This window comes from Conger conger, chromosome 1 (genome assembly GCF_963514075.1).
Source record: "Conger conger chromosome 1, fConCon1.1, whole genome shotgun sequence".
NCBI classification, from domain to species: domain Eukaryota; kingdom Metazoa; phylum Chordata; class Actinopteri; order Anguilliformes; family Congridae; genus Conger; species Conger conger.
In genome coordinates this window covers 81,273,722-81,292,176 of record NC_083760.1, presented here as the reverse complement: position 1 = coordinate 81,292,176, position 18,455 = coordinate 81,273,722, and the positions used below count along the sequence as shown (strand labels likewise).

The following is an 18,455-nucleotide window of genomic DNA, read 5'->3' as shown; positions in this document are numbered from 1 at the left end:
AGGAGGTAAAAGTCCAATTTTTACACAGCTCTGTGCGTTCTTCCGTATGAGGCGTATCTGACAGTAGGCGTACTTACGGTACTTACAAATGAACTAAATGATTAAAAGGTGTGGGTGCTGGGGAACAGATGACGAAAGACAATGAGAAACAGCTGAGACAAAACAGGGAAATACATATAAGGAGTGGATACACGTAATGGGGAGAGAGGGAAAACAAGGATTGGAGTGAAAGCACGGAGAAAGGAAAAAACAATAGAAAGGGGGCACAGATGTGACACTTTTTGAAAATATGGGACATTGTCTCATGTGGGACGCGGGACAAAGGGTCAAAATCCTGTGCAGTGCAACGTAAAGCGCAACACCTGATCACGCAAGGGACAGAGGCAAAACAATTCATTCCAAATATCACACAGAAGGCAGAACTTTTTTCTTTTTCTGTGACAGGTTTAACCATCATAAACAAATATGCTCCTTATAGTACTGCCTATTTACCAGCTGACAGTGGAATCTGCCTTTCTGTGCAACTTCTCACCACATCGACATGGTTAGGTTACTGTTGGTGTGGCACATGAACTTGTGGGACAATCAAATTTTTAGTTCATGCGCAAAAGAGATTTCCTGGTCCTCTATATAAATGTAGCTGAACCCGGCAGTTGAGCTCAGCTGCCTTCCTGTTGCTCTTCAGAGGGTTACGGTTTCTGTTAACAAACGTTTGTTGTAGACAATGTTTTGAAAGCACTGAAAAAAGAAAGAAGAAAAAAGGTATGTTCTTTCTGTATTTTTCCTCTTCATTTTTAATTCTTTGTGAAAGCTTGAAAGCTTGTTCTTTCAGCAGGGCAAGGCACGGCCAGGGTAGTTCCTTTTCCTCCATGAAGCTTGGAAGGCAGCAGCTTTGTGGGGGGAGGGGGGGTTCACTGTTTTGTTATTTAAATATCTTGGTATGTACTGGTGTTCACGATGATGTCTATCTTAACAGATGCTCCAGGACCTGTAGAATTAGCCATATTTAACAATGCATGGCATTCAAGCCTACACCCTTCTGCCGTCTGTTGGTATTATATGGTACTGCATGTGGTGAAACTTATGTCAGAATAGATACCATGCATTTTAAAATATGGCGGGTCTTTTTTTTTTATATGAAAAATGGTCCTGGAGTTAAGATAGACGTGATCATGAACACCAGTACACCAATATATTTAAAAAACAATGAATTAATAAATAAATAAATAAATAAAATAATACTATTAAGTGTTTATAGACAAGTTTATACAGCTTAAATCATTTTTAATTGTGACAAAACTGGTTTAAGCAGGTGGTTTTAAAGGTATGGCTGATCGGTGTATGTTTTTGCCTTGTTGTACTTCCATAAACAGTACTTCAATCCCCGCTTCATAGAAGCTTTTTTCTTTCGCTTTAAAAAGACTATCTCTTTAAAAAGCCGAAATTCCATATATGATGTTTTATGGGCGTCAATTTATGAACTTTTTTTCCAGGGGCGTAACTTGAATACATTTGAGGCTGAGCCAAAGTCATTTCGGGCTGAGCTGGGAAAGAACGTTCCAAAGCTTTTAACTTTTTTTTCAGCAGAGCGAGGCACGCCCAGGGTACTTTCCTTTCCTCCATGAAGTTTGGAAGGCAGCAGCTTTCCGAGAACTAGAAAACGTAATAGCAAGATTAGCAAACTAGCTAGCTCAGTTGCATAGATACAAATAGGTTTAATTAAATACATAAAATAAAAACAGCATGCGATGAAGTATGTACACGTCATCATCTGTTAGCTGGGATTAACCTGCTGCCTTCCAGGAATCACTGATTGTGGCTACAAATTGAATTCACGGATTGCAAAACAGGATTGCGCAATTGAGCAGATGGATTCCAAAAGCGAGAGTACAGATTTTCGCGTGTAAATTTTTTAATATATTTTTTAAAAATATTTTTGCTGCCACCGGGGGAAAAACCCAATAGTGAATGTAAAAAAATGTCATGTCAAAATTACAGCCGCTGTCACCGTAGCTACGGCTTCAATGGTGGAAAAGCGTAGGCTACTGCCTACCTCAGTCATCAAAGCAAGCAAGAAAATAAAATGTATAGCTAGGGCTGTACACTCGTGGTTCATTATCGGCTTTGGTTATAGCTCTCACTGCCAAAGTCATTTCGGGCTGAGTTGACATTTTACCGTTGCAGGTTAAATAGCTGTTGTAGGAGTCGCGGGATAAAACAAGTAATAAGACTTTTTCTTTTGGTTGCACACCTCTGTGGCCGTTTATTCACGGATACACTTTACACTGACACAACAACCTGTGACCCGTTTTACCGCCTAAGCACCGCCCATACCACCTAAGCACAGCCCTTACCACGGTAAACTTTAATCCCTTTTACAGGGAGCTTTACCTGTGTGAATAGCATAACCCGCTTAAACTAACCCCTATTTTGACATATTTAACAAACGCATGTTTTAACAAACACATTTCATCTCTGCATACATCAAATAATAACATGCAATAGTTCATTGTTTTGTTGTTTAATTCATGCCCTTGGTACGTACTGGTGTTCACGATGATGTCTACATTACATTATTGGCATTTGGCAGACGCTCTTATCCAGAGCTACTTACAGTTGATTAGACTAAGCAGGAGACAATCTTCCCCTGGAGCAATGCAGGGTTAAGGGCCTTGCTCAAGGGCCCAACGGCTGTGCAGATCTAATTGTGGCTACACCGCCATATTTAACAATGCACGGCATCCAATCCTACACCCTTCTTTTCTCTGTTGGTATTATATGGTACTGCATGAGGTGAAACTTATGTCAGAATAGATCCCATGCATTTTAAAATATGGCGGGTCTTTATTTTTTTTAGATATGAAAAATTCTACAGGTCCTGGAGAACTAGTTAAGATAGATGTAATCATGATTACCTGTACACCAAGATATTTAAATAACAATACATCTAAAATAAATAAATAAATAAATAAATAATACTATTAAGTGTTTATAAACAAGTTTATACAGCTTAAAGCATTTTTAATTGTGACAAAACTGGTTTAAGCAGGTGGTTTTAATGTTATGTCTGATCGGTGTCTGGTTTTGCCTTGTTGTACTTCCATTAACTGCTATGTTTTTATCCATTATACTTCAATCCTTCTGCATAGAAGCTTTTTTCTATCTTTTTAAAAAGACTATCTCTTTAAAAAGCCGAAATTCCATATGGCGTCAATTTATGATATCCCAAATTTTGTGAACACGCTTTTGATTTACGATTACTTGGTATGTGTCAACATACACAAGTGTTTACAACAAAAGCTGTGTCTATCCGTGTTTCATAAATCTTGCGAAAGTTGTTAGTTTGTTTCCTATCACACAGACATTTGCACACGGATTTCTGAAAATATTGATAAATGAGGCCCAATATTTAACATTTAACATTCCCTACTTTTACAGAAGAATGTGCCAGCAAGAAACCAAATAATTTTTAATCGTTTCAACAACTGGGACGGGTAAGTACCCCACATATTATACAATATATAATATTATATACACTCACTGAGCACTTTATTAGGTATTGATTAGACTTAATTTTTAGACTTCTACTGCTGTAGCCTATCCACTTACAGTTATGATGCATTGTGTATTCAGAGATGCTCTTCTGCATACCACTGTTGTAATGTGTGGTTATTTGTGTTACTGTCATCTTCCTGTCAACTTTGACCAGACTGGCCATAATTCTCTGATGTCTCTCATTAACAAGGCGTTTCTGTCTGCAGAACTGCTGCTATTTATTTATTTATTTATTTATTTATTTATTTATTTTTTCACCATTCTTTGCAAAGTCTAGAGGCTAGTGTGCATGAAAATCACACAGGAGATCAGCAGTTTCTGAGATACTCAAACCACCCTGTCTGCCACCAACAATCATTCCACGGTCAAAGTCATTAGATCACATTTTTTCCCCATACTGATGGTTGGTGTTAACTTTAACTGAAACTCCTGAGCCATATCTATATGATTGTATGCATTGCACTGCCACCACACAATTGGCTGATTAGATAATCGCATGAATATGTAGGTGTAATAAAGCAAATTTAATTTAAAAAAAAGGTGTAGTAATAAATGTTCTCAATAAAGTGCTCAGTGAGTGGATATATGATAACATGCTTATTTTTAGTACAGACTGTATTTTTTACAAACATATAATTTTTACAACTAATAATTGGAATTCAGCTATGAACTCTCTGCTGTTCATACTTTTGATCAGGTCTGAGGCACAATGAATTCACCTGAACAACGTCCTTCCAAAATAGAAGAATGGAGTAAGGAACATGTTTGTCGGTGGTTAAAGGATGACCTCAAGATTTACTACAAATATGCAAATGCCTTATATGAGAAAGGTGTGTCAGGGGCAGAATTACTTCACTTTGAAAAGGAACACCTTCTGGAACTGGGTATAAAACATGGCCCAGCGGTAAAACTTATGGGAAAACTGCAAGAACACAAAAAGCAATCAGATCTATCAATACAGTCACAATCTGTGAGAGCTGCAGCCAGTTCAAATATGAAGACTGTTGAGGACCACAACATCTCAAGAAAAGGACATAAGAGCAAAGCACAAAAAAAATCTAAGAAGAAGTATGAGAATGAGAAGAAATCAGCAGCTGATGTTACGAATGCTGGTTCTCAGGACATTGATGACAAAGATCAAGATAAAAAGGAGGACATGGCTTTAGTTCAGCAGGCCTGTGAAACAGATGAAACAGAAAGTCCATGCACTCAAACAGTCCTTCAAAGAAGTATTGATCATCCTCCAGAAATGGATGAGAACACAAATAGAGCACCAAGACAGTCCAGCAGTTTTTATCCATTTGACAAGCACCATGTACATCACATTTACACACAGCACTCTATTCTTCCACCGGAGACAGGGCCAGGAAATCTGATAGATCCAGTTCATGAATACAAGTACATGGGTAGAACAGATGACATTGACACAATAAAGAGGAAATTCAACAATGAGGTCTTTAGGTTTGCTGCTGGATGCATGAACTCTCGCACTAATGGCACCATTCATTGTGGTGTGGCAGATGATTCAAAAGAAATGCAATTTTCCCACGGAGAAATCATTGGAATTGAAGTTGACAAGAAAAATGTAATCATAGACCACTTTAATCATGGCTTTAAGGCCTACTTTGAAGAAATGGCTGAAGATGCAAAAATGTGTATTCGACAGCCTCGCTTTGTAGACGTGATGTGCACTGATTCCACATCATCAAACAGATATGTCATTGAGGTGGATGTTGTTCCAAGTCATAGTGTGACTCAGGGGAAGGACTATTTTATACAGTCTCTGTCTGAGGAGAAGGGGTGGAAAAAAGGCCAACATTCCCTGTTTGTGCGGGATGGGGCCTCAACCAAAGATATTATGAAAATTGGTAACCCTAGAGAGCTGAAAATTGCTCTGCAAAAGTTGAATGAAAATACAAAGGTTTTAGACTCGAGAAGAGAACAGATTGAACGACTGCCAATTCCAAAAAGGGATAGCAATCAGGGGGAAAAGCTAAAGGACCTGTTAACATGTGGAGGGGGCAGTTTGGATTACTATGAGAATTTTGTGATCATTACAAACCAAAGTCACCCCGAGCAACTGAAACACCTACAGTTTCTAAGCAAGCTAAAAATATTCTGTGTCCTTGACTTTGATCCTGACTCCGAAGTCAAAGGGTTATGCAGGTTCTACAGAGAAACCAGACATGCAAACCTTCATTTTCCAGCCCAATACCAGGAGGATAGAGAAATTGTGATAAAAAACCTTAACTTGGATAAACAGACCAGCTGGGTATTTTGTAATGGGAGGCAGGACCTTGACATTGAAACCTGCAAGCCCATGAACCACAGTGACTGGTTAAGAACAAGAGCCAAAGAAGTGCAAGACACAGTTTCATTTCTTTGTAAACCTCAGGTTCTTCAAAATGGAAGATGTCTTGTGATATTTCTGTTACTCTCAAATGTCGAGACCATGATTGACCCTGTTTTTGAGACCTTCATTTCATTCTACAAAAATCTTGAAGGTGTGCACAACATTGTCAGTATCTTCACAGCAGAAAACACATTTCAGACGTGGAAAAACTTCACTGAGTATAGATGTGGTATTGATATCACAAGACAGTGTATATATGAATTAGACCTCAGTGAAGTAAATGGGACAATTATGAAGATGGGCCCTCACAATCAGAGATCAGGAAGATTCCTGCCATCCACTGGCTCCAGTTCAGTTTGCCTTGAGCAAAAGGATGAAGACATTATGACAGCTCTGAACATCCTGTGTGAAAATGAATGCGAGAACATTTACGATGAAAGCACTGAAGAATTCTCAGAATTCAGAATCACAACGGAGGAAACATTTTACCGTGGGGGCAACGCACAGTGGTGGAACTTCTACTTCTCAGACAAACCCAAGGCCAAGGATTTCATAAAAAGAGACAAATATAACAAACTTAAAAATATGATCCAAACTGTGAGGACTAAAGACCCCACATCTCCATGTGTAATGCTGAATCTCTTTCACCACCCTGGCTGTGGTGGAACCACCTTAGCAATGCATGTCATGTGGAACCTGCGAAAAGAGTTCAGATGTGCAATATTGAAGGACAATACCATTGCAAAAAGTGAAGTGGCCCTTCAAGTCAGACATTTGATGAAGTGTGGGAAGACTGATTCGTCTTTCCAAACACCTGTCCTCCTATTGGTGGATGACTCAGAGGAAACAGAAAATACACAGGAGCTGCAAAATTGTATTCGGAGAGCAGTAGATGAGAAAAATTCTATCCCACTTGTCATCATTCTGAACTGTGTACGTTCACAAAATCCAAAAGAGCGGTACAAATTCAGTCTAGTTGAAAGTAATTACATTACTACTGAACTGTCAAAAAACGAGCAGGATCTTTTTGAGGAAAAGCTTCAAGAGCTCAAAGAAAATCACAAGAAACCTGAAAACTTCTATAGTTTCATGATCATGAAGTCTAACTTCAGCAAGGAATATACTGACAAAGTAGTCTCCAACACACTAAAGGATCTTGATGTTGGTAGTAAACAAGCAGAGATGCTTTCCTTTTTGGCATTGCTGAATTCATTCGTAGCTCATTCAAGCATTTCTCTGTCTGTCTGTGAGGATTTTCTTGGGATCAAATATACGCTGACATCAAGGGAAACTGTAGAGAACAGAATGCACCCTTATTCAACCTTACTAATTCGATTCAAGCCTGAGGGAGTTGGTACATACTCCACAATCCGTATCCTTCATCAACACATTGCCACTCAGTGTCTGGAAGAGTTGGGAAAGCACTACAAACTATCAAAAAGTGAAATAGTCATTAACTTGCTGCATAATGACTTGTTCTTCAGAACTGAAATGGGAAAAGACATACTCATGGACTCAATCCATAGCATGTTGATCACAAGGCAAAGGAAGAAAGAAGGTGATGAGAAAGACACTTTGTTTTCTCCTTTGATTGAACAAATCCAAGCTGAAAATCCAAATCAAATCCAAACTATCTTTGAAATAGCATCTTCAAGGTTTGAGAAACTTGCGGCCATACCTCAAGCTCTGGCAAGGCATCTGTATCTCATAGAGAAGGACTTCACCAAGGCATATGTTTGGGCGAATAAAGCCAAGAATATTACAGAAAATCCCTACACTGTTGACACAATAGGACAGATATCCAAAAGTGAGCTAAAATACAAATTTGAGATGGAAAAAACACAGAAAAAGGATACTACCCCAGGACATTTGAAGGTATACATTGATTTGGCAAGCAAGGCTACACAAGCTTTTCAGATGGCTCAGTGCTTGGCAAAAACTGATGAGGTACCCGAATTTGAAGGCTGCATAAAGAAGCAGAGGTCTTATAATATATCTGGTTATGTGGGAGAGATAGATACTGCCATGATGGTCTTTGAAATTTTGTGCAGTCTTCCATTTTTTGAAGAAAGTGACCAAATAAGTCGCAAGTACATGCAGAGTTTCCTAAATGGAAAAAGACCAATACGGAACATTCTTAGTCATGACTATAAATCCAACAACGATTTTGCAGATGTTCTTGAAAATTATGAACACTTCCTCACTGATTTAAAACCCAGAGTAAAAGAAATATTTGATTTCTTTGAGATGTACTTCACCTACTTTAAAGACAGGAACGTTGAGCAAGAAAAACACTCAATAAACAGGAAAAGGATCTCCGAGCACTTCAAAAGGTACCTTTCACTGTTTTGTCAGTCAACTGAGGAGAGATACATGGAGCGAGAAAACAAACCAAAACTCAGCCTAAACCTGGAGATTCAAGAACGCAGATTGTTCCTGGAGGTAAACAGAGCAGACAGTTTCCCAGGGCTACTGCAGTACTTGGAAGACAGCGATGAAAAGGATATAGAGAAGATCACTGAATGCTACACATTTATCAATGACAATTCTATGGCTATAAATACCAAAGATAAAACCAATTACATCCTAGCAAACATAATACTCAACCTCACTGTGCCTAAATCCAAATTTGTGAGAAGTCGCAAGGACCTGACTAGCCTTCTGAAGGAAATTCTGCAAGATGTGGGAACACAACACCGCTACCCAGAGCCATACTATCTGTCCTTACTTTTGCTTTGGCCAGAGAAGAATATGATTGATGCCAACATCACAGTCTATGTGAACTCAATCCGAAAATCATCCAGGAAACAGCTGTCGCACCTGTTCCGCAAAAGAAATACGATTGCTCACTTCTACCTGGGGAAATCTGAGGGACTACAGAGGCTTGTTCCCAAACCTGAACTTGACAATTCCATTCCCAATGTGAGACAACGCAATGCCCTTTGGCAGAGTGCAGACATCTTTAAGGGGGAGCTCATCAAAAAAAGGTTACTCAGAGTGAATGGAATGATTGAGAATGGAGAGGCTTACATAAATTATGGCAAACTAAAAATCCCAGTGCGGCCAGCTTACCTTGGTGGAGTCAGAAGTGGGTACAGCACAGAAAATGTGTCCTTCTATGTTGGCTTCGCTATTGATGGTCCATTGGCATATGATATCCAATATGAAACCTACTCGGAGACTACAAGGGAGGACCTGGACCAGCATGTCTGAGACAAGCATCTCAAATGCACAAGCTTTCTCAATTGAGTATTCCACCAAACGATTTTTCCAGAAGTTGAGGAGCAATGCAAACAGTTAGATACAAATCTGCTCATTGCTATTTTTAGAGTTAGACTCTGTTCATTTTATTGTTTTTATTTAATGTTTTGCCAGTTTCAGTTTGATTCAACAAAATACAGATGTAGGCCACACTGTTGCTACTTTTGTTTGGCTATATGAGCCGTTTATTGTTGTTCCTACAGATATGTATATCATTACTTTGCTCTGTGTTGTATAAAAACAATTTTATGGATATGTTGTACAGTCAGCTACTGCTTCTTTCACTCTCCATAATCATTGTTTTGGAGCACAACATTCATGCTCAGCTGATGCAGACAGACTGCAGCTGTACATTTGTACAGAGGATCACTAGTGCCCAAGGCTTCCATCCATTTGCAGATCTATGGCCAAATGCATCATCCTCTGGTATGTCCAGCCATAGGTGGTACTAGTAAATTCAGGATGATTTCCAGACTATGGAATGTATCATTGCACATCTGAATAGTGCTTTCTCAACAAGCCACATCAATTAGCAGGCAACCTAAAATTAACCACTCTCAGCTTGGAAAGAGATAAAGAATTACAAACTACATTGTGCATCTATGTGTGGGTTTATTATAACATTTTAAGGGTATTTATCTTGTGATGAAATTGTACTCAACCAAACTATGTAACCAATATATCTATTTGGTGTTTATATGCTTCATTAATACTAAGATTGTCTTTTTATAACAATGATTTTAAATTTTTTGTTTTACAATGATTTAAAAAATATATTAAATGGAAGCCATGTATCAATAAAATTTTAATTTTGTAAAAATTGTAACTTTCATTTTCCTTCACAGCTATTCAAGATCTATATTTTGAATTGTCCAAACATACCCGTACAAATATTCTTTAGCCTTAAATGGACTCCTAACATGTATTTAAGAATCCTCATGAGATGTCTTAACTGTTTAGGAGGATTATTATTATTATTATTATTATGCATTATCAAAGGAGAAAAGGTCCACTGCTTAAATACGTTATTGCACATAGCAGTAGCGTTAATTAGAAATAAAACACAATTTAGATATTTCATTTTATCATTTATATACATATTTTTGGGGGGAATGGTTCCAAACTAACAATGCACAAATCTATTTTAATATGTGCTGTGGTCTGGAAATGTAAAACATAGTCCTTTTGACATCATTTTAAGGGGCAGCCTGTAGCCTATTAGCTAAAGAACATGTCTCGGGACCCGGAAGGTTGATGGTTCAAGTGCCAGTGTAGCCCGTGAGCAAGGCCCTTAACCCCACATTGCTCCCTGCTTAGTCTAATTAACGGTAAATTGCTTTGGATAAAACAGTTTGCAAAATAAAACAATATTTTAATTACTATTAAAAACAGTCAGACTGACTTATGTTCACCACAGCAAATAGTATTCCAGTTATCACAATGCAGTTAATGTGTTTGTTCTGGTTAGAGAAGGATGAGAACATGAAATCCTTTCAGAAAATGTATTTTCTAGTCTGGTGTTCAACAAACTGTCAGTGTTTCTGTAAACTATCGAGCATTTACACCTAACCTGCTACAGTAAGCCTCACTGCTCTTACTGGGCAGGCTGAGGAGAGCCAGCCTCCAGAAGAAGAAGAGGACCTCCGCTCACTTTGACACTTTTAAACTATTTTGCAACATCCGCACCAGAGAGGAATGTTTGAATTCAACATAAGTTCCAATTATTATTATTATTATTATTATTATTATTATTATTATTATTATTATTATTATCAGCATCACGCAAGTTTGCTCACCTTTGATAGAAACTGTACACCACCTAGTGGTAGAATATGCTTCCTACGTTATTCAGGAGAGCACAGTCACTGCTGTCATCTTCAGATGTCTGAGGGACGAAGAGATGAAAAACCAGTGAAGACGTAATTGTCATTCCTTAGAATAAAATTATTGATTGCATTAAGCTATATCTCGATTGGTCAAACACTTTCTTTACTTCTTTCCACAGCATTGCATTCTATCCATCACTTGATTGTGTATGATGCATGATTACAGCTGAGTAAAATATGATTTCACACAGTAAATTAGAGAGTCACTTGCTCAATACATACAGCAGCCTTTGCAGTATATTTACTTGAAGTACTAACACAAGAAATACACAGAAGGCCAATTCCACACTGAAGCATGCATTCACACCATTAAATGATGGATTGAACCATAACAGATAACAATAAAATACTGCCTATGGGAATAAAATGTGGATGTTATACGTTTGGATTCAGGTCATTTAATAATTTTGTGGTTCGAAGGAAAATAATTTGCATTTGATGTCTGTTGAAGTACACTATCACAAACGGTGTTTTAAAGCCCTTAAATTATGGGTACTAACATGGACCCTGATTTAGGTAATTTGAAAGTTAGTGGTCATCATTCTAAATTGTCATTGACGTTTTTAGCTCTTTTCATGTTTAAGTGCCGTAATTTGTGAAGAGAAAACTGAAACTGCAAATTTGCATAAGGCGTTGAGATGAGATAACTACATTTCCCAGCATACATAACTCGTCAACTGAATGGACAGCTCTGATGTCATCACCCTGCCTTTTGCTTACGGACTGGCTTTGTGTGTAATGCGACGTGAAGAGGTCTAGACGGAAGAAAGCAAAATAGATAGGTAAATAGGTAAGTATGCATCATGTTTTCATAGTGCCGTATTCTTATGTTAAAATAAAATCGAATGTCCGTTTCGGATAAATCCTCTGGTTAAATGGAAGCTAGCCACCCACAGAAACAGAGGACTATTTAAAGAAAGATGTAAAAAGAATCCCGGAGATTCAAACGAAGCTATCCCCTACAAATCACAAAAAACATAAGCTAACCAGGTAGCAACGTCAGGGCCGCCTGTGTCATTTTATTACAATCGTTGTACTGTCATTTTGCTAGTCAGTCGTTATGAGTATTTGTAGGCTTATTCATTGTGCGATTCTTCTATCAGTGAAATAGCAAGCGCTCGAATGATTGTTTTCCTTTGTGCCGTTTCTTTGAATACAATATAAACTATGCATCGGCGCCTTTTTTCTTCTTTTTTTTAGCTGGTTAGGTAATTGCGCATAGATTGTAAGGTTTTCTCAAACACACTTAACTCGATGTGGCTGCGTATAATTTGCTCCCCTAGCATGCAGAGGAGAGGCTGCCTGTTGTACACCGCCCTATATACATTTGCAAATGTCACTTAAGTCTAATTATATGCCGAATAGACGAACAATGGGTTCTTTGAAAAGGGGAAAAAATTTTGCTGAAGTATATCAGTAGAATGTGAAGAATAAATGTGTCATATTCCAGCGCGGTGTTGCGCAGTCAGTTGGATCGAATTTTACCCCTACGGAGCCTGTTATTGTAGAGACGCTCTAATGGTAGATTCATCCAGAGCTAACAGCTAGCATGCAACTTTGGGTCGTTGATTGTGACACGTCCTGCAGGCTGTTAGATACTGGGGTGGGGAGGTTGCAAAATCGGTTTATACCAAAGAAACAAGGTGAGCTATGTAATCAACTGCTTTCATTTATCAATTAAGACTGCTCCCCCTGCGGCTCTCAATGACCAGGTTTGCTGACCCCTGCCTTAGACCATCCCAAGGTATCAGTTGAATTTTAGCTGTGGTTTACCAAACCAATTGGGTTTTTTTTAATAAGGATCTACCTCCTTTACAACAAAAGTGAGAGAAGTGTTCTAAAGTTTAGCTGCCTAGTCTAGTGCATAGCATTGACCATCATCCAAATCGGGCAATTATATTGTGAACCATTATTACACAGAATGGGTGCACTTGTGATGATCGCTGCTATTGAGCGGTCCATGCTCACCGTTTTACGTTTGTATCACAAAATAAATCTTCTTGTTACCGCAGGTTGATCTCCATTTGGATTTTGTTTGCAAGCCTCTCCCTCCGCGGGAGTGGTGACGGGGTCACAAGCCATGGAGATAGCATGCAGGGCCACTGGCGGGCTGATGCCTCCAGAAAAGGGCATTGCCACATTAAAAGAAACAGTGCCCAGTTCTCCCCCAAATGCTGCACCAGGCCCGAGGTTGGAGGGATTGCAAGTGGAGACAAAGGTGGCAATAGTCCGTAATGTCAAAAAGGACATTCCAGCAAAGAAAGACCGACTGGAGCCACTGAAGATGGACATGACCAAGCAATTTCTGTTGCCACCCACCTGTAAGTGTTCTAAAAAATAACAAATAACATAAAAATAAGTACTTCTCCGCCACAAATGTAGTTCAGTCTGAGTGAGGTCAAATGTATTTTACAAGAAAAGATTAATACAAGGGAAGGCAGTGTAATACTGACTATGCCCATGAACACATCTCTTGCTGTGGTCCTAGAAAAGTCCAAGAACCCAGAACATATTTCACAGTGGGCAACAGATTGCAAGTAGATCTAGGGCTCAACCAATCACATGCATGTGAAACACCACAATGTAATGCTTTGTGGCTTCCTTTGAGGCCAGCATGGCTTCCATTCTGTCTAACATGAATATGCGTTGTCCTTAACTTTGAATACAAAATAATCAAACTTATACTTTTGTCTTATAAGGGAAATCATTCTGTTTAATTCAATTAAATTGTATTTGTCTAGCACTTTTCACAGAAGGATGTCCCAAAGATATTTTATAGAGCAACAGAAGAGAAAGGGAAATGCTATACCTAAGCTCCCAAATAGCATGTGAGGTAAAAAAAAAAAGAGGAAAACTTCCCAGTGGGGAGAAAAGCCCTCAATTAAACATTTGAATTCAAGTGGTGTGGTCATTGTGGCAGTCAGTATTTATGTCTGATGGTCATATGGTGTATTCCAGTTTGTCTTTGGCTGATCCAGTCTAGTCAAGACCTTTTCCCTCTCTCCCCGAAAGAATGGTTCACCGTGTTCCTCTCTGTGTCCCTCTCCCACCAGCTGCCCAGCTCTCCCTGCAGTGCCTGGAGTGTCACATAATTTTCAGCGACCACAAGAGCAAGGAGCGCCACCTCAAGCAGAGTCACCCGGCCGAGTACGAGCAGTGCATGCTGGGGGACGCCCTTTTCGCCTGCTACGTCTGCGACCGCCACTTCACCTGCTCCACCGAGCTCATGGCCCACCAGCGCACCCACACCGAGAAGCAGCCGTTCAAGTGTCCCATCTGCGGCGAAGCCTTTCGCAGGTCCTCCGAGCTCACCATCCACAAGAAGGTCCACTTTGGCCTGCATGGCTACACCTGCTCGGACTGCGGGAAGCCCTGCAAGACCCTGACCTTGCTGAAGTACCACCGGCGCACGCATACTGGGGAGAGGCCCTACGTTTGCAAGGACTGCGGGAAAAGGTTCAGCATGTCCAAGGCTCTCCAGAAGCATGTGCTTACGCATGCTCAAGAGGAAACGGGCGGGGATGGGGTCGCAGACGGAACTGTAGTCCTGACCCCCACCGGAGAGGCCACACAGATTAAGAAGTTGGGTGCCAGCCCGCAGTGTGAGTTCCTTTAGCTTTATCCGTATATTGCTTGCTGAACCTGAACCTGAATCTGCATATGCTCCCTTGCCTTTGTCCGACTAGATGTCCACAATGTTTTACAATCAAGTCTATTGATAGGCAACATTGGCTCAGTTAATTTAAATTCATTTGAAATGTTGAAGTTTACCTGGGAAAATTATTCAGAATTATTTCAAGCATTATGCATCCAGCAAATACACTAGTGTTTGGTGGAGTGATGCATTCTGTAGGCTGTAACAGAATCTTTAGGGGAACTGTGTAAAGAAATGGGAAACTGTCATATAACCGTCATGCTTTGAAGAATCAAAATGCATAGCCTATTATTGTAAAGATCCTGTGATGCCTATATTACCACAGCAATTTCTCAGTGTTATGTACTGTGAAACAATTACAGTTAATCCATGTTGTTTGGGAATACTGCTCTTCAGCTATTTGTTATTTGCTTAAAGGGGAAGTTCACCCAAATATGAATTAAACTATGTTTTAACTTACCCAGAGTACTATCTATCCATCCAGTCTTGCTGTCATGTGACAAAGTTTCTAGTTTTGATTCCTTTTTTTCTTTTTTAGATGCAGTTCACCATGATTTAATATACCTCTAAGGCCTTTTTTGTTTCTGATAGTGAATCAACACACCATTATTCTTGGGCAAAGTGTCCTATATTGTCTTGGCAAAATTAAACTAAAGTTCACAGCTGGCTAACACTTTCATATTTTCATATCCAAGTCAAGCACAGCACACACTTTGCCCCAGAATACTGTCGTACATTTTTGGTGTATTCATTACCAGAAACAAAAAGGTCTATCCGAGTCCATTATATCACGCCTAACTGTTTCTAAAAATCTAGAAAATGTGTCACACCTCTGGGTAGACAGTACTCTGGGTAAGTGGAAACATACTTTAATTTCATTTTTGGACTAACTACCCTTAATGTTTCTGATTGTTCCTGTTGTGGTCATTATTACATGTTATATTGAGTGTTGATTGTCAGCTTAAATTGTATTTACAGGTAAACCTGCCATAACCTTCTCATGTTCCCTGTGTGACGGGATCTTCAAGACTGCAAAGACGAGGCTGCAACACATGAAACTGAAACATTCCCTGAGCAGAGAGACTGTGAAGAACAATACAGCCACAAAGGGGGACCATCGAAATGCAGACCAGCCTGTGGAAACCCACACAGAGATTTGTCTGCCTGCACAGGCCTTGCAACATGTGCAAACATTCGCACAAGGACCGCCATTACAGCAGATAGAAACACTTGGACAAGAGCAAATGCAAGAGTTGATTTCAACGTTTGGTCAAGAACAGGTAAAAGACAAGGTGGAGATAATGGGGCCAGAACATACACAAGTACAGAAAGAAACAAAGGAACAGGGAGAGGCAGAGAGACAGATGAAGGAACTAGAATGGACCCAAAGACAGACTGAAACCCTGGTTCTAGAACAGACACAGGGACAGAGTGAAACATTGTGTCTAGAGCAGAGGGTGCCTGAAACCCTGGTTCTAGAACACACACAAGGACAGACTGAAACATTGTGTCTGGAACAGCAGGCACCCGAAACACTGGTTCTAGAACACACACAAGGACAGACTGAAACATTGTGTCTGGAACAGCGGGCACCTGAAACACTGATTCTAGAACAGACACAAGGACAGACTGAAACATTGTGTCTAGAGCAGAGGGCGCCTGAAACTCTGGATCTAGAACATACACAAGGACAGACTGAAACATTGTGTCTGGAACAGCGGGCACCTGAAACACTGATTCTAGAACAGACACAGGGACAGATTGAAACATTAGGACAACAACAAATAACGAGGCAGATTGAAATGTTGGAATCAGAACAGACACAGAGGCAGGGGAATGTAGAACAGATGCAGTTACAAGCAGAAACATTGGAACTGGACCTGACCCAAGCACAGATAAAAACGATGGTACTTGAGCAGACACAGAGACATGTAGAGATGATGCAGCTAGATAATCTGGGACAGTTAAAGACACTGGAATTAGGACAGACACATTTGCAGGTAGTTGAGCAGACACAGTCGGCAATGGAAACCATTGAATTAGAACTAACACAGGTGCAGGTGGAAACGGTGGAATTGGAATTGACAGAGGTCCAGGTGGACACGGTGGAATTAGATCTGACCCAGGTCCGAATGGAAACTGATGAATTGAATCTGGCACAGGTACAAATGGAGGCTGCAGAGTTAGAATTGGAACAGGTGAAAACTTCTGAATTAGAACAGACAGAGAAACAGATGCAGACGTGGGAACAAATGGAACGGCACGCTCAAAACAAGAGCAAAGGAGCAAGCCAGCAACAAAATGATGCTAAAAAAGACAGAGAAAATGGTCAAAAACCTAAAGATCGCCAATTCTCAGAAAACCCTCCTGGGCAAAATGAGCAAACCTCAACACAAACACAATGTCTGTCTGTACTTCCACCAAAGGAACCAGAGCAAGACAGGTGTCAGCACCAGGAAATCCAACTGCACACCCTGAAATTGCAATGTCTATCTAAGCAGTCAGAAAATAAACAGTTAGAACAGTTACAAGCGTGTCCGATATCCCAACCTATTCCGGCACAAGAACCTGTGAAAGGTGGTCAGCGGACACAGTCGAGGAAGATGACCGTAGAAGGGAAGTCAACTAAGCATTCCCAACCGTTGGAGGAAGAGGGCAAATTCCCTGGGCATGCACAACAGGGGAAAGACCTGGCACAACACTGCGAGACTCAGTCAAAAGCCAGATGCACAAAAAGGTCACGCTCAAAGAAGGAACGTCTTATTGTGCGGTTCATTGCTCCAGAGAAAGTAAAACAGTCCAAAAAACGGAAGCATGTGCAGGCGCACCAGATTTGTCTAACAGATGACAAGGGCGACAAACAAAAGATGCCGGTCTCCCCACAATTGGCAGAGAAGGTGCAGCTCCAGCAAAAAGCAGTGAAGGAAAAAAATGTCAAGGTGCAGATATTACCACAGGCAAAGATGGTACATCAGCAAGTTCAGCAAATAATGCAAGTGAACGAGAAGGTGCAACTTGTGCCGGCAAAAAAAAAGAAAGCACAGAAATGTGTGGAGGCTCAAAATCAGCTTGAGCAAAAAAAAGAGAAAGGGCCACTGCAATTGCAAAAAAAGAAAAAGCAAATGCCTAAAAAGGCACAGCAAACTAAAAAGGAGGAAGGAACAACACCTGAAAAGAAGCGAAAGAAAAAGCAAGAAAAAATGCAAGATCAGAATAAGAAACCGAAAAATCTAGTTCCTGAAGATAAAGAAAAAGACAAAATGAAGCAGCAATCCCTGCTACTACTGAAAGGACACAAACAACCACAATTAAAGGTTCATAAATTGGATCCCAGTAAGACCCAACAGCAGCCACAGCAACTCCTACCCTGTCCATCGCAAGCTGCTAAATCCCCACAAGGCTCTCAGGCACCACAGGTGCAAAAACTAAAAAAAACTCAACAACCGAAGAAAAAGCCAAGCCAAAAACAGCCAAAACCCCAAGCAAAAAGGAAGCAAAAACAGGCTATATCACTGCTTCCTCCCCCTCTTCCATCCCCCTTTCAGGTAAAGCCTAAGACTAACCGTAAACGCAAAGCCTCCATTGCAGGAGCAGCAGAAACAGCCCTGGGTTCCCCGCATGCTCGGAGGGCGCTTGCTTGCGAGGATTGTGGTGAGAGATTCTCTGAAGTTTTCCCCTTGGAGGAGCACATGTCAACTGTGCATGCCTTGGACAATGGATCCAGCAAATGCAGTTTGGATGGCAG

The 18,455-nt window shown here is 40.2% G+C and overlaps 2 protein-coding genes across 2 annotated transcripts; both read left to right on the top strand.

Annotated features, from left to right (window-relative positions):
* The first annotated feature begins 646 nt into the window (after positions 1-646).
* LOC133114493 (sterile alpha motif domain-containing protein 9-like) lies at positions 647-9,989 on the top strand. Its single transcript, XM_061223996.1, has 3 exons — positions 647-762; positions 3,439-3,494; positions 4,253-9,989. The coding sequence occupies exon 3, from the start codon at positions 4,265-4,267 to the stop codon at positions 9,119-9,121; it is 4,857 nt and encodes a 1,618-aa protein (XP_061079980.1). The 5' UTR covers positions 647-762; positions 3,439-3,494; positions 4,253-4,264; the 3' UTR covers positions 9,122-9,989.
* Positions 9,990-11,778: 1,789 nt separating this feature from the next.
* Positions 11,779-18,266, top strand: LOC133135831 (zinc finger and BTB domain-containing protein 24-like). Its single transcript, XM_061253161.1, has 5 exons — positions 11,779-11,845; positions 13,068-13,376; positions 14,109-14,657; positions 15,689-16,999; positions 18,256-18,266. The coding sequence occupies exons 2-5, from the start codon at positions 13,136-13,138 to the stop codon at positions 18,264-18,266; spliced, it is 2,112 nt and encodes a 703-aa protein (XP_061109145.1). The 5' UTR covers positions 11,779-11,845; positions 13,068-13,135.
* The last annotated feature ends 189 nt before the right edge of the window (positions 18,267-18,455 follow it).

What these genes read in the sequence shown, in the direction of transcription:
- LOC133135831 (XM_061253161.1), top strand. Translation starts at nt 13,136, where the DNA reads ATGGAGATAGCATGCAGGGCCACTGGCGGGCTGATGCCTCCAGAAAAG. An exon ending in ATTTCTGTTGCCACCCACCT is followed by an intron (nt 13,377 to 14,108) that starts GTAAGTGTTCTA and finishes CTCTCCCACCAG; the next exon opens with CTGCCCAGCTCTCCCTGCAG. An exon ending in GTTGGGTGCCAGCCCGCAGT is followed by an intron (nt 14,658 to 15,688) that starts GTGAGTTCCTTT and finishes TTGTATTTACAG; the next exon opens with GTAAACCTGCCATAACCTTC.
- LOC133114493 (XM_061223996.1), top strand. Translation starts at nt 4,265, where the DNA reads ATGAATTCACCTGAACAACGTCCTTCCAAAATAGAAGAATGGAGTAAG.